Source organism: Corella eumyota, chromosome 2 (genome assembly GCF_963082875.1).
Source record: "Corella eumyota chromosome 2, kaCorEumy4.1, whole genome shotgun sequence".
Classification (NCBI taxonomy): Eukaryota; Metazoa; Chordata; class Ascidiacea; order Phlebobranchia; family Corellidae; genus Corella; species Corella eumyota.
This window is the reverse complement of record NC_137491.1, coordinates 1811545-1826293: the sequence shown is the minus strand read 5'-3', so window position 1 is coordinate 1826293 and position 14749 is coordinate 1811545. Positions and strand designations below refer to the sequence as shown.

General features: G+C 29.2%; 2 protein-coding genes across 2 annotated transcripts; both read right to left on the bottom strand.

Moving 5' to 3' along the window:
- Nucleotides 1–2338: 2338 nt before the first annotated feature.
- LOC145741216 (angiopoietin-related protein 1-like) lies at nucleotides 2339–4573 on the bottom strand. The gene is made up of 6 exons (XM_082558763.1): nucleotides 4347–4573; nucleotides 4043–4167; nucleotides 3836–3932; nucleotides 3652–3748; nucleotides 3525–3592; nucleotides 2339–2586 (listed from the first exon to the last, which is right to left on the bottom strand). The coding sequence occupies exons 1-6, from the start codon at nucleotides 4459–4461 to the stop codon at nucleotides 2339–2341; spliced, it is 750 nt and encodes a 249-aa protein (XP_082414889.1). The 5' UTR covers nucleotides 4462–4573.
- A 4688-nt stretch (nucleotides 4574–9261) lies between these two features.
- On the bottom strand, nucleotides 9262–13708 carry LOC145743873 (angiopoietin-related protein 1-like). Its single transcript, XM_082561932.1, has 7 exons — nucleotides 13688–13708; nucleotides 11526–11861; nucleotides 11340–11464; nucleotides 11168–11264; nucleotides 10986–11082; nucleotides 10859–10926; nucleotides 9262–9918 (listed from the first exon to the last, which is right to left on the bottom strand). The coding sequence occupies exons 2-7, from the start codon at nucleotides 11839–11841 to the stop codon at nucleotides 9671–9673; spliced, it is 951 nt and encodes a 316-aa protein (XP_082418058.1). The 5' UTR covers nucleotides 11842–11861; nucleotides 13688–13708; the 3' UTR covers nucleotides 9262–9670.
- Between the last annotated feature and the right edge of the window lie 1041 nt (nucleotides 13709–14749).

Sequence of the window (14749 nt, the reverse complement as noted above, 5' to 3'; positions counted from 1 at the left end):
TATGTATATCGTTTCTCTGGGGTAAGATTTAAACTGCAGTTTTAACACGATTTGTATAGCTAAAAATTTGTGTTTTTTTAGATTTAAAAAATAAGTTAAACTTGGATAACTAGTAGCACATTGGTGTATCATTTGTATTGCAATTACATCTGGTTTATTCCTAATATGTGCTTATATTTATATAAAGGTTAGGTATAAATGGGCCCCACATGCTAAGTTTATTTGTCGTTTGTTGATAATATTCCTTCATTCGTTTAGAATATTCATTTGTTAAAAGGGGGGTCACCTAATACAATGTTGCGTTATTAAAGTTTGTCCCATGCCATTGCCTTTAAAAGAAAGTTAAATCGTTGACCAGATTGTTGAGTTATCTCTGCTTGGTTATATCTAGCTCTTTTAAGCAAAGGTGTCGGTTGTCAAACGTGTAATTTTAATAATTTTACGATTTAGTGATGTTAGAAATATAAAACTAATTCGTGTAAGATATTATTCAAAGTTTATTAAAACTATTTTCCCCAGTTCGGTTAATTTAAAAGTTAAAACTGGATTTCCCATATAACCTTTGTAGCGGTCTTAGTCGACCCAATCCGAAAGTTTTTGATAGAATTTTCGGACAGTTAATTGTTTGTATTTGCAGTTAATTGTTTATACCGGCAGCGTGATGTAGCGTTAAGAACACTTTACACCCCCTATAAGGTCGTTAGTTCAATCCCCACTGGTCTCAAGCTGTAGCGCCCTTGAGTAAGGCGCTATAAACGGTATGAACTCCTGCTGAGCCAACACTTAATCAGCAGCATAATTATCGGGCAATTATATTCTATAATATCTCAAACTGCTAAAAGGCAACTCGAGACTGGGTCGGGAGTAACTGATGTTACTCTATGTTTAGATCGCGCATTCGACCTTCCCACATTGAGGATAAAGATATATACAAAAAATAGTTAATTTGGTATTGTCTGACTGACAGTTAGAATTTCTTAAAATAACCACGCAGGAAATTCACTGTATACGCAGGATTTCTTAAAATAACCACGCAGGAAATTCACTGTATACGCAGGTATAATTATATTATACGGCAATTTCTTACTAAAATAAAGTTCCAAAATTCATTAACGATGAAAACAAAACGTTAAAATCCTGATTTTCAAAATTAAAACTGCTTTTTAGTAAGACATTAGATAACTCTTTTTGTAAGACACAAAAGTAACTTACTATTAAGAATAGAACAAAATAAAACAACATGTTAAAAGAAAATTTTAGATTATAAAAATAAGTCCAGGATTAAAAGACATTTAAACAACATATCATAATAAGAGTTGATATTAATTTTTAACAAAATTATGAAAGATTACAAAAATAATTTCCACGTAAAATTAACCTGTTAAATTTAATGTTGATAAAAGGTTAGCTTATGCATAATAAGTTACATCATTCCAGCTAAAGGAAAGTTCGGGATAACGAAAAAATGAAACAATAAACACATGATACAAGCACAAAAAAATACAATCTACTAATTATTTTTTATAAGTGAAAAAAATATACATTTTTTTAATTTTTTTTGTAGTAGATAGCATTACAAAAGCAATCAACACATACAAATACGAGCGGCACAATATAATACAATGTTAAGTAGTAATGGACAAGAATGTAATATGTTCCTTACATGCCCTTAGATAATTTTGAGCGAATTACCTGATCTCTAACAAGTTTTGCCCCCCCTTGCCGACCCCTTACGCTTCTGGTGTGTGCGATTTTGGGTTTCAAGAGTGGATTAAGGTTTTAAATTTTAGTATGATTTTTTATTAATTTTGGTTAGATATAGGCTAAAAAAGACTCTTATATAGTATAGGGTTAGAAAAATAGTCAAAATCTGGAAAAAAGGAAAACAAGTCTAAGATTAAAAAACGTTAAAAAAAGTATATCGTAATAGAAGTTAATATGAAGTTTTAACAAAATCATGAAAGATTACAAAAATAATTCTCACGTAATTTTAAGCTGTTAAATTTCTTTGTTTTTAATGTTATTAAAAGGTTAGCTTATGCATAATAAGCTACAACTTTATGAAAAAAAATATTTTCATTTTACACACAATTTACAAATATTTTTACAATTAAAAAATGCCATTTTATTTACAAATATGTTATTAATAATTAGTTTTTACTAAAAACCTATGAAAAGGGGGCTTAACAATTTTTCTTGTAATTAGTAAAATTTAATTATATTATATGCAAAACTTTAAATTTTTTAATTATTTTTAAAAGTTTTCAGTTTATTATAAGTAAAATTAATTAATTTTCAAATAAGCGTTTTTAATTATTTTCCTTAATTAACGAATATTTTACAACGGCCTAATCATCATTTTAGCTTTTTTAAACGAATAATGAATATTTTTCCAACGATACCAAGTTATGCCACGAGTATCTATAACTCCCCCAACAAGATATTCTCCATTTAAGTTTGTGTGATGACAAACGTTGTACCACCAAGCACCATGATGGCTGTTAGCGCAGTTACCATCACTCCACATATCATGATCTTGATCAAATGTTGAAAACTGCATCCCATTATGGAAACTCATCGAATCTCCTGCATAAATATAAAAGTTAAATTTATTAAAATATAAAAAGTTTTAATCACTTAAATAATTTTGAGAATTTTTAAATAAATTTTCAAAGATTTATTCTTATTGTTACGTAAAGCCATTGTTTATTTACAAATTAAAATTTTAATACAAAATAAAATTTTAATAATAAAGATTGTGTAAACAATAATAAACTATTGTGACGTCTTCGTTGATATATTTTTGTACTCGGATTTTTTGCAATAACACTTATCCAACGCACCAAAATTATTGTAATTGTTACGAAGTAAATGTTATTGTTTGTTTCCAAATTATAATTTTAATACTAAAATATAGACTGGTGTGACGTCATAGTTAATTTAATTGTTTTACGCGCATTTTAAGGTAATAACTTACTAACCCTCCAATTAAACGAATTATAAACTCAGTATTATAATTTAAACAATTAAACTCATATAAATACTGCTGGTGCATTTAAATCGTGGTAAATTGTTTAAATTAAAGCATATAAAATGCACTATATCTAATTATCTATATTTTACCATAGTTTAAAAATGCGATTGATTTTATAAACTGCCACAAAACCTCGCATAGATCGATCACGTGTCTAGAGATAAAGTTATATTGAAAAAGAAGCTATTATAATTTTTACTAACACCTTTTATGCTGATCTTTTAAAAAAAGACCAATTTAGATTAAAAATCAGAGTATTTTTTAAGCTATTAATTATAAAAAAATAAATGTTTTTAAATATAAATTTTACGATAAAAAACGCGTCTTTAACATGCGCTTATTGTAATCATATTTAAAGCGGTATTTGTGAGCTAATGATTTTAAATAATTGTTTTTTGTTTGTTATTAAGTCTAATTAACCACATAAGACATATTTATGTATAACTTTTCAACTAAAACACTGCCAGTAACATAATTATATTTTACAAACCTGCAGTACCGCTATATCCTTCCACAGTCAATCGATAGAAACTTTCAGGATTTCCAACTTTAAAGTTGCTAAAATACAAAAGTTTATTTATATAATAAAACTTTATTATTTAAATTATATTTTTTACCTGTATCTTGCAAAAGCTTTTTCGTCATTCCAGGAGTTTAAATCAACTCGTAATTCAAAATTTCTTGATTTTGTCAACTGGTAAAGGTTATTTAAACCTGTTTATAAATGTCTTGATATATTAAATGCAACAGACAACTTTAACACAACTAATAAAGTTAAAGAATTAGATTTCAAGGACTTACCAAGCCAATATTCGCCTGATATGTTTCCAAAACCATTCACGTAGTTATCCCAATCCAAGTAAAAGTCTTGAGACCCATCAAAACGTCTTTGAATGACCTTTAAAGTGTAAAAGTAAATTAATATTTGTAAATTACTAAATCTATTGCTTAAGGCTATGAAAACTTAATAATTACAAAAACCTTAGCACAAAAGTTAATAATAATTACTGTCCATCCACCGCCATGTGTAGTTTGATCACAATAAACTGAAGTTATTTTTTGGTTTATAATAACGTTGTATACACCGCTTTCTGTATTGTTGGTAAAACCTTTACAATCCGACAGTGACAATCCTAAAATAGCAGTATCATTGTTTATGATTATACTCTTACAATGTGGGAGTTGCAAAGCTAAAATATATATAAATACAGTTTATTAGGATTTAAATCCTGGTAATATTAATCCTAGGTATTCGAAAATTGCCAGGTTGTTGCAATAAACTCTGTTTATATTTACTTAAATTATTCCATACCCCTTAGCTGAGATTCAAGCCCAGAGATTTTCTTTTCCAGTTTAAGAAGCAATTCTTGGCGGTCATCACAGATTCCCGGTTCCCCTTTCGCTCCGGAAGAACCCGAAGCTTCCATAGCACCGGGGGCACCATCAAGACCTTTATCACCGGGAACACCTGGAACACCATTATCACCTGGAACACCATCAGCACCGGGGGCACCATTATCACCTGGAGCACCATCTGCACCGGGGACACCGGGAGCACCTGGAACACCATCACCATTGATTCCGGGAGGTCCAATCGGTCCTCTCTTTCCGAAATTTCCTTTTCTTAATGTGTTATCATTATTCCCACAAGTTAAAACAACTTTTTTGGTGTTTTGAACTTGTGCGAACAAAAACACAAAGCACAGGAATTTAACAAAGATTTTATGCATTTTAATAACTCTCTGTAAAACACAACAAATAATATATGTAAATCAATGTTATCTTAAATTAGAGTTAATTCTCCTTAAAACTATATGTCGTGTCATGAAAATTTAACTTTCTACAATTTAAAGTTAATAAGTTTATTAGCTAAAATTTTAGTGTTTTGTCGAGTTTTGTTTTATTGTAGTTATGTGTTTTGTTTTTAATTAACAAATTTATGACCGGCCACGTGGCGCAGTCGCACTTGGCATTACTACACGAAGTCCCTGGTTCGACGCTTGCTGCTTTTCTATAGTAACATTATAATTAATCCGTTGTCAGTACTAACTTGACTTTAAATATATTTGGGTTGGTATTACTTATATGATATTAATAGGTTTAATGTATGAAAATTTGACAAAATTAACCTGGGTCGAAGTAACAAAAATTACATTAGGGTTGTGTTACTAAATTTACTTTGTAACATCAAAAATAAATTAATCTAAAATAACGAAACAGTATGCTGCTATGTTTCTAACATTTTTTCGCGCCTTAAAAAGGTATTTGAACAAAATGCGCCACCTAACTTGTATGTTTAACAGACAATTAAGTCTGAAATATGAGAATTGGTTTACAATATTAGAAAAAGGTAATTAAATAATGTTAATTTACATTCATTTTATTAAAACATTGTTTATTAAAATCAGTTATTAGAAACTGAAATACCCACATGGAGCTAATAGCTAAATTAGCGTAACGTTATATTAAGACTAACAACCCCATGACGTCATAAAGACAATAAGAACGGTGATTGTAGTTCAATAATTTTAGCCATTGTTTTTGTCCCAACATTTACACCAATCATAAATCATATTATTTATAAACTATAACCCTGCTGGCTTACGCAGGCAATTTCATTTGGCCGTGCAGTTGTTATGGGCGATCGTAGTTGTGATTGTTAGTATTGTAACATATTTTAAGGCAACGTGGTTATTTTATCCTAAATGTGTTTATGTGCGACGTGTTGTTAGTTTTAAAGCCTTTCCTTTTTAATAATATTGAAGTTGTATACTTTTTTCGGTTCACGTTAACTGTCCGTAACTCAACAAAAAAAAAGTTACGTTCTCAAAACCAGTGAATTTAGGAGTTGCGTAATATTTACGAGATAGCTCTCTCGCAATGTAGCCTATGCGAATAATAAACATCAGCTATAAATTACTACATTTTAGTGTAATATAATTTAATTAAACTGTAATATAGTTTAATTAAACAGTTATAAGTTCGATTATGTCCCAAATTAGGCAGTACGCTTGTTGATAAACAATTGTCGTACACAAAACCTATTGTTTTAAGTTTGACCTATTGACAAGACCTATTGTTTTAAGTTTGCGACTTTACTGAACACCGACGGTTGTTTTGCAGACATCATCTTAGTCTTTAAATATATATACCCTTACCCCAACCCTATTTACGTTTGTTGAATGTTTTTTAACAACAAACTTAGATAGGGTTGGGGTAAGGGTATATATATTTAAAGACTCAGATGATAAAACACCTTAGATAAAACAACGTTTTGTTCACAAAACGAGAGAATCACACAAAACGAAAACGGCGTTGCGTAAGAGAGTTACGTACAAGCTACGAAAGTTACGTACAAGCTACGAGTAAATTCGGGAGGTACGTGGTGTTTATCAGTTTTACTTTCAGTCGTACCCCATTCTAAATGTATTGTGTACTTTATAGATGATATTTTAGTTTATGGCCGCACTTTTGAAAGACTGATAATATGAAAGAAGTTTTTAGTTGTTTATCTAACGCTAAACTGGTACTGAACCCCAGGAAATACGCACTATTTTAACAAAATGTGGAGTATCTTGGACAAGTGGTATAGCAAGAAAGGTAATTTTAACGTTAACAAAGAAAATAGAAACAATAAAGGAATGGCCTGAACCAAAGAATGTTAAAAAAATGTAAAGTTTTATGGGTTCATGTTTCTATTACAAAAAGTTTATTCGCGGGTTCATCGATATTGCTAGGCTCCTACATGAGTTAAGTAGACATGTTCAAGCGATTGTGAGCAAGTTCTTTGTAATTTAAAAACTGTTTTGGTTTCCGCACCCATATTGCAATTTCCACCAGAAAAGGGTTAATATATAATAGATGCCGATGCCAGCAACTATGCCGTGGGTGCCGTACTGAGTTAGGTCCAAGTTGACGGGACCAAAGGTGTTATGGAATATTTTACCAAGTCGCTTTGGAAAGCAGAACAAAATTATTGTACGACATAACAATGCTGATGCATTATCACAGCGCTCTTGTGGTGAATCATTTAAATCGTGCAGTAAAGTTGAAAAAAAGACATGTACGGCCTGAATGGGATATAAATAAACAATGTACGGCCTGAATGGGATATAATTTCACCATTAAGTCAAGCGGCTAAATCTTATTACTTTTAATGGAATTCGCTAGTTTTCAAAATAAAAGATTATATTGAAAATGGGAAAGTACAGATAAAAGAAACTGTTATTTTTAATTACTTGTATTAAATCAAATGCACCAAGTAATTATCAAATTAATGCATGGGGCGCCTTCTACCGGACATTTTGGCGTAAAGAAAACTTTTGATATGTCGAGCAGAATTTACTACTGGTCCTGCAGTAAAACAGATATAGGCACATTTTGCAAAACTTGTAAACAGTGTGCCTCCCGAAAAAATCGAATTGAAATATTAAAATTTTTATTAAAGTTACACACGGTGAGATACCCAGTGAAAAAAGTTGCAATCGACGTGCTAGGTTCAATGCTCTGTATAACAAAAGGAAATTGCTACATGCTTGTAGCTATGGACTATTATTCTAAGTGGCCAGAGGCTTATCCAATACCTGACCAGGAGGCAAGAACTGTGGTCGAAGGTTTAACTTTGCAACTTTTTACACGACTTGGACGTATCTGCGAACTATTTTCTGATTAAGGCTCCAACTTCAAAGCATTTTTGTTTGAAAATAATTTTATAATCGTTTGGCGTAGTTAAAACACGAAGTACCTCTAAAGGTGGTTACCAAAATGTCATTGCGTTAATCGTTAAATAACGAAGTTAAATTTTTTGTTAAAATTTAACTTTTAAGTTAACTTTAAAGATCGTTTACGGACCTGTTAACTTTCGTTAAATTGTGTTTCCGTTAAATTAAGTCCGTTAATTTAATATTTTTACAGTAAACTATGGAAATATAAAAGTATATATGTTTTATTTTGCCGTTTATTGGGTTTAATCGTTTCAGTTTTAAACGATGTATGCCACTACCGTCTGGCTGCTGTTATTTGGGCATTTTTTAAGTTTTGAAAACGTCTTTTAAACTTAAGTTCGTTTAGTTTAAATATTAACTAAGATAAAAACTGTGTTTTTTTGTTTTTTTTAAATACAAACTAAAAGTGGTTCCTATTGGCGATATAAGGGAACCCCCCCTTATTTGGTTTAATAAACCCAACAAATCAAACATGTTTTTTTTGCGTGAACCCATGCCTACTGCCCCTCCTAGCGACGACAATATATACTTCGACGATGAACCTGATGACTTAAACTTTCAACTTTCTTCTACTTCTAGATCGGGGTGACCAATATAAAAACCTGCTTGTTTTATATAATAAATGTTTTTTTTTATAAATCTTTCTTTAAAAAAGTCAAAGTTGTTAACTTGTTCCTTTTATTTAAGTTAAGTACCTGATTAGATTATTTAGTTTTGGACTGAATGAGTATTTATATTATAGCTTAATCTTTATATTATATATGTAATGTGTGATTCTTTTTGAATAAGGTCACAGCGTTTTTAAAACTGATTAAACAAAATTCTGAAAATATGATTGTAACATTAACCTAACTTCACTTAATTAATTTGTCTTTTATAATATAAATTAATTTCTACTATATTAATATTTATAACTAGATAAGTTTCCAAATCAGAGATTTTAAAATTATTTGCTTAAAGTCGTCGAAACTTAAAATTAAATTGCTTTTATAAAACCATTACTGCAAATATATAAATATGCCTAAATAACATTTTAAACGATATTTATAATTTGCAAAATTTGCTTAAATTTTGACGCTTAATTTTGTTTAGCTTGGGGCATTTAATTTCTATTATATGACGTCATAAGTTTGCAAACAAGTTTAATAAAAGTGCATGATATTAAAACACAAATTTATTCGATTAAAAATTTGTAAATATTTTATGTATTGGTCAATTAGCTTCTTTTAAATAAGAAATAAGCTTAATATTTGCAAATGTTTAAAATAATTTACTTAATATAAATCAGATATAAAGTTTAAAACTTTCAAAACTATTATGATGTTTTATTAAAATAATTTACATTTAATACAAACAAATTTTAAGTAGAATTTACTTAAATTTAATTGTTCTATTTAAATTCTTCTATGTTACGAACAACTAAGTAATGTGACGTCATATATAAACCTTCTGATTCAATTTTTATATAAACTCAAATTATTTACAGAATTATTTTAATGGTAAAGCAATGTTAAAATAAAAATTAGCACAACTATTTACACATTATAATCACATTTAATTTAACAATAAATGTAAACAAATTTGATTGACCTTTAATATGTGATCAGAATTCTATTAACATATTTTAAAAGTATTTATTACTTTTAATTATACACACAATTTTTAATTACAAATATTTTACAATTAGGTTTTTATTCTAATTAATGTCCTTTTATTTACAAATATGTTATTAATGATTTGTTTTTACTTAAAACCTATGAAAAGGGGGCTTAACAATTTTATATTTTAATTTTTATTTAATTAGGATTATATGCAAAACTTTAAATTTTTTAAAGTTTTTAGTTTTTAATAAGTGAAAATAATTAATTTACAAATAAGCGTTTTTAATTATTTCTCTTAATTAACAAATATTTTACAACGGCCTAATCATCATTTTAGCTTTTTTAAACGAATACCGATTATTTTTCCAACGCAACCAAGTTATGCCACGATCATTTTCAACTCCTCCAACAAGATATTCTCCGTTTAAGTTTGTGTAACCACAATAGTTGTACCACCAAGCACCATGATAGCTGTTAGCGCAGTTACCACTATGCCTCCTATCATGATCTTGATCAAATGTTGTAAACGACATCCCATTATGATAACTCATCGAATCTCCTGCATAAATATAAAAGTTAAATTTATTAAAATATAAAAAGTTTTAATCACTTAAATAATTTTGAGAACTTTTCGACATAAAAAAAAACTAAATTTTAATTTTTTTACGAATTTACTAAATGCCTTATAAAAAAAAACAAAAACATTTTAATTTATATAATATTAAATAATTAATTTTTATTTTAAAATTTACGTTTTTATTTTAAATTAGTAGATTCTTAAAAAAATAAAGATTTATTCTTATTGTTACGTAACCTAAGCCATTGTTTGTTTACAAATTAAAATTTTAATACAAAATAATATTTTAATAATAAAGATTGTGCAAAAAATAATAAACTATTGTGACGTCATAATTTATTATATTGTTCTACTCGAATTTTTTAGATAACACTTATCCAACGCTCCAAAAACAAATTATAAACTCAGGATTATAATTTAAACAATTAAACCCATATAAATATTGCTGGTGCATTTAAATCGTGGTAAATTGTACAAATTAAAGCATATAAAATGCACTATATCTAATTATCTATATTTTACCATAGTTTAGAAATGCGATTGATTTCATAAACTGCCACAAAACCTCGCATAGATCGATCACGTGTCTAGAGATAAAGTTATATTGAAAGGGAAGCTATTATAATTTTTACTAACACCTTTTATGCTGATCTTTTAAAAAAGACCGATTTGGATTAAAAATCAGAGTATTTTTTAACTATTAATTATAAGAAAAATAAATATTTTTAAATATAAATTTTACGATAAAAAACGCGTCTTTAACATGCGCTTTTTGTAATCATATTTAAAGCGGTATTTGTGAGCTAAAGATTTTAAATAATTGTTTTTTGTTTGGTAGTCAGTCCAATTAACCACATAAAACATATTTATGTTTAACTTTTCAACTAAAACACTGCCAGTAACATAATTATATTTTACAAACCTGCAGTACCGCTATATCCTTCCACAGTCAATCGATAGAAACTTTCAGGATTTCCAACTTTAAAGTTGCTAAAATAAAAAAGTTGTTTATATAATAAAACTTTATTATTTAAATTATATTTTTTTACCTGTATCTTGCAAAGATTTTTTCGTCATTCCAGGAGTTTAAATCAACTCGTAATTCAAAATTTCGTGATTTTGTCAACTGGTAAAGGTTATTTAAACCTATATAAAAGTCCTATGATATTAAATGCAGCAGACAACTTTTACACAAATAAAAAAGTTAAAGAATTAGATTTCAAGGACTTACCAAGCCAATATTCGCCTGATATGTTTCCAAAACCATTCACGTAGTTATCCCAATCCAAGTAAAAGTCTTGAGACCCATCGAAACGTCTTTGAATGACCTTAAAATCAAAATGGTAATTTAATTATTTTTAATAAATTAAAAATATTAATTAAAAAAATTAATTAATATTTACTATCCAAAAATCATCGCCTGTGGTTTGATCACAATGAACTGGTGTGATCTTATTGTTTATGATTATGTCGTATACCCCGTTTTGTGCATTGTTCGGTAAACCATTACAGTCCATGTTGGGCATTACTAAAAACCAAAAACTTGGGTAAATATGCAAATTAATTATGGGTTACTTGTGTTAACTTACTTTTTACTGTTTGGGTTTCATTAAATCGATTTTCGAGCTCGGTTAGTTTATTTTTCAACTCAAGCAGCAAACTCTGACATTCATCACAGTTTCCCGGCTCCCCCTTTGCTCCGGAAAGGCCCCTGACACCATCAACACCGGGAAATCCAGAAGTTCCGTTGAATCCGGGGGGTCCGATCGGTCCCCTCTTTCCGGGAGCCCCGGGTTCTCCGCGTTCTCTTGTGTCGTCATCGTTGCCACAAGTTAAAACAACTTGTCTGACGTTTTGTCCGCGTACAAACAAAAACACTAACACCAATAACTTAACCCAAAACATGTTTTTTGTTTAAGCAATATCTGCAAAATAAAGTCATAAAAAGTAAAAAACTATAATCAACATTTACAATAACTACAGCCCAAAGTTAAAGAAAATTTAATCACTTGAACAATCGCTGGCAGCAAGATGTCGTGGTAAGAACACTTTCTACGCTACATGAGGTCCTCAGTTCAGTTCCAGGTGAACTTATGCTGTAGCGTCCTTAAATAAGGCGCTATAAACAGTATAAACTTCTGCTGAGCCAGCACTTAATCAGTAACTTAATTATCGGACAATTATAATCTTTAATATCTCAAACTGCCAAAGTCAACTCGAGACTGGGTAGGGGTAACTGATGTTACTTTATGTTAAGGTCATGCAGTCAACCTTCCCACATCGAGGATAAAGATGTATACAAAAAAATAAAAATAAAAGTTAAGCAATAATAAACAAATTGTAAACTCTACAATCAACATACAAAAACTTAATATTTGATTCAATCTTTATAACTTAAAGTAAAAGGCTCACTCTAAAATAACTTAAATGTATTTATATACTTAACATTTTCTTATAACCGATCATTCTGCGCGGACAAAAAATGCACTTTAAAAGCGCATAACAATTTTAAGTCAAAAATTGAGCTTAGTTTCTCTGTCTGGCTGACATTTTTAAATGAAAATACGGAGTATGATAAGCTAAAAAAGGCACCAAATATTATATTTTAATTCTCTACATATCGTCTGTTATTCAAGTTTTAAAAAAATACGCAAAAGACTCTAGTAGATTATGACGTAAAAATTGTAGAAACGCTGTTTTAAAATACGGTTTGGCAGTTTTTTCTCTTGCACTTTAAAGTTTTTAATAATTTTAATAAATTTATATTTTAATAAAAGTTTATTTTAGTATAACTTGTACTTATTGTTCGCGAAAACAAACCTGAGCATGATGTAAGACAACCAAACCAATAAAATCTTAAGCTAGTGGGCATAGGCTGAGCGATTCTGTTAGGCTAAGCAATATTTTTAAAAGAAGTCCGGTAGTGTGGCGAACCGGTCATGGCGTCGGACTACAAACCGAAAGGTTTCGGGTTCGAACCGCACCATTGCCACACTATTCGCCCTTGAGTCCGGCGTTCACGAATAGCTCAAACACGTCACAATATCATACCCCTACCCAATAAAAAATATAAAACCTAAAAAATATATATATATATATTAAAAAAAAGGCAAATCAAAGCGTTAAATAAACAAAAAGTATGTTATAATAATAGTTTTTGTTATGTAGGTACATCTACAAGTTTAATAAATCGATGGCAGCAGTAACTTAAACGATCTGACTGCTAGTCTTGAAGGCTGTTTGTAAGAAAAAGTAAAATGGTCTAGTTTCGCTTTTAGACATATGCATACAGTTAAAAACCTAACGCTTTTTGGTTCACTGATGACAAATTTACTGTTAGAGTAAAACACGTAAAAATTTGTAAACCACAACAATTTTGCCTTAAACTTTTAACTTAAATTTGGAACGCAGTGTAATAAGATTGTGATTCATAGTCTGCTGGAGTGACGACAAAACCCATTTTTAAATATAAAAGTTTTTAACTAAGGTTCCAGATTAACTACACAACCAAAATTAATAAATATAATCTTACAACAACATATACGTTCATATAAAAGTTAAATGACCCTGAGCCCCACTGTTTAAAAAATAAAACCACAAAATGTTTTTGTAAATTAACCGTATTACTACGATTGCTTTGTCATATGGACAAAACGATATTTTAACTATTTTTATAATATTTAAACTCGTATTTCTGCTTTAATATAACTTTGCTTTTTTATAAATTTTACTAAAATAACAAACAACACACCCAATTTTTTAGGGGGCACTCCCCTATTCTATATCGTATTGTTCGTTGTACACTCTTCTCTTGTACTTTGTCGTTAAAGATGCAAGGACACCTATATTTATACACAGAAAGAACAAAGCTTTTGAAGAAGATTATTCAGGTATTGCGTCATTTTAAAGTTAAATAAGGTGATCTTGTTTTGGGTAACTAAAAGAACTATTGTTGTCAGTTCAGCTAAAAATGAAGTAATGTTTTTTATGCAGTCAGCCAAAAAATAAGTTTCCATCGTTCTTTGTATTCAAACAAGTAAATAATGGATGTGGTTTTAAGTAACGCTTAAAATAGGAATACTTATTGAACTTTGTCAAAACCCCGTTGCACGAAAGTCTTGTGTTAAAGCCAGTAATCTTATTACCGGTTCTGCATGGTTTAAGTTTTGTGTTTAAAGTGCTTTGCCTTTTGCTCTCTGACGTATTTTGTTTAGGGTCTTAAGATAAATTTTTATTTAAAAATGATGTAATAGTTAACAAGTGCTAAATATCATAAATTTATTTTTTCTTTATGATGTCATTGTTAAAAAATAAAATAAAACACCTTAAGGAAATTTTAAAAACACAAAATTTTAATATTATTAACTAGTTAAAGTCAAATAATAAAATCTAAAATACTTAAATTATTTAAAACATTTAATAGGTTTATTTTTTTAATGTTTAAATTAAAATAATAACTAGTAAAGGAAAGTTTTGCAAAAAAGCCAAAAGTATTGCGTTCAATATAGTATCATAAACTAAATAAACAATTTTTGCTATTTAAAAAAAAATTAATATACTTAAAATAAATGGGTAAAAATAAATCGCGTTTTAAAAAATACTGGCAGTGTGGTGCAATAGTTAGAACACTTCCTACACTAGATAAAGTCCTGGGTTTAATTTCTACTGTTACCATGCTATAGCGTTCTTGAGTAAGTCGATATAAAGGATATGAATTCCTGCTAAGCCAGCACTTAGTCAGGACCTTGAGCGATTATAATGTATTTTCCAAAACTGCCAAAGACAACTTAAAACAGGGTCGGGGTAACGATTG

Bases quoted from the DNA above. Each gene is read 5' to 3' on its own strand.
- LOC145741216 (XM_082558763.1), bottom strand. From the start codon at position 4,461: ATGGAAGCTTCGGGTTCTTCCGGAGCGAAAGGGGAACCGGGAATCTGT. The intron at 4,168-4,346 runs GTATGGAATAAT...CTGCTATTTTAG, and splicing joins GCTTGAATCTCAGCTAAGGG to GATTGTCACTGTCGGATTGT. The intron at 3,593-3,651 runs GTAAAAAATATA...TTTGTATTTTAG, and splicing joins AAAGCTTTTGCAAGATACAG to CAACTTTAAAGTTGGAAATC.
- LOC145743873 (XM_082561932.1), bottom strand. From the start codon at position 11,841: ATGTTTTGGGTTAAGTTATTGGTGTTAGTGTTTTTGTTTGTACGCGGA. The intron at 11,465-11,525 runs GTAAGTTAACAC...TTTGGTTTTTAG, and splicing joins TGAAACCCAAACAGTAAAAA to TAATGCCCAACATGGACTGT. The intron at 11,083-11,167 runs GTAAGTCCTTGA...ACTTTTATATAG, and splicing joins ATCAGGCGAATATTGGCTTG to GTTTAAATAACCTTTACCAG.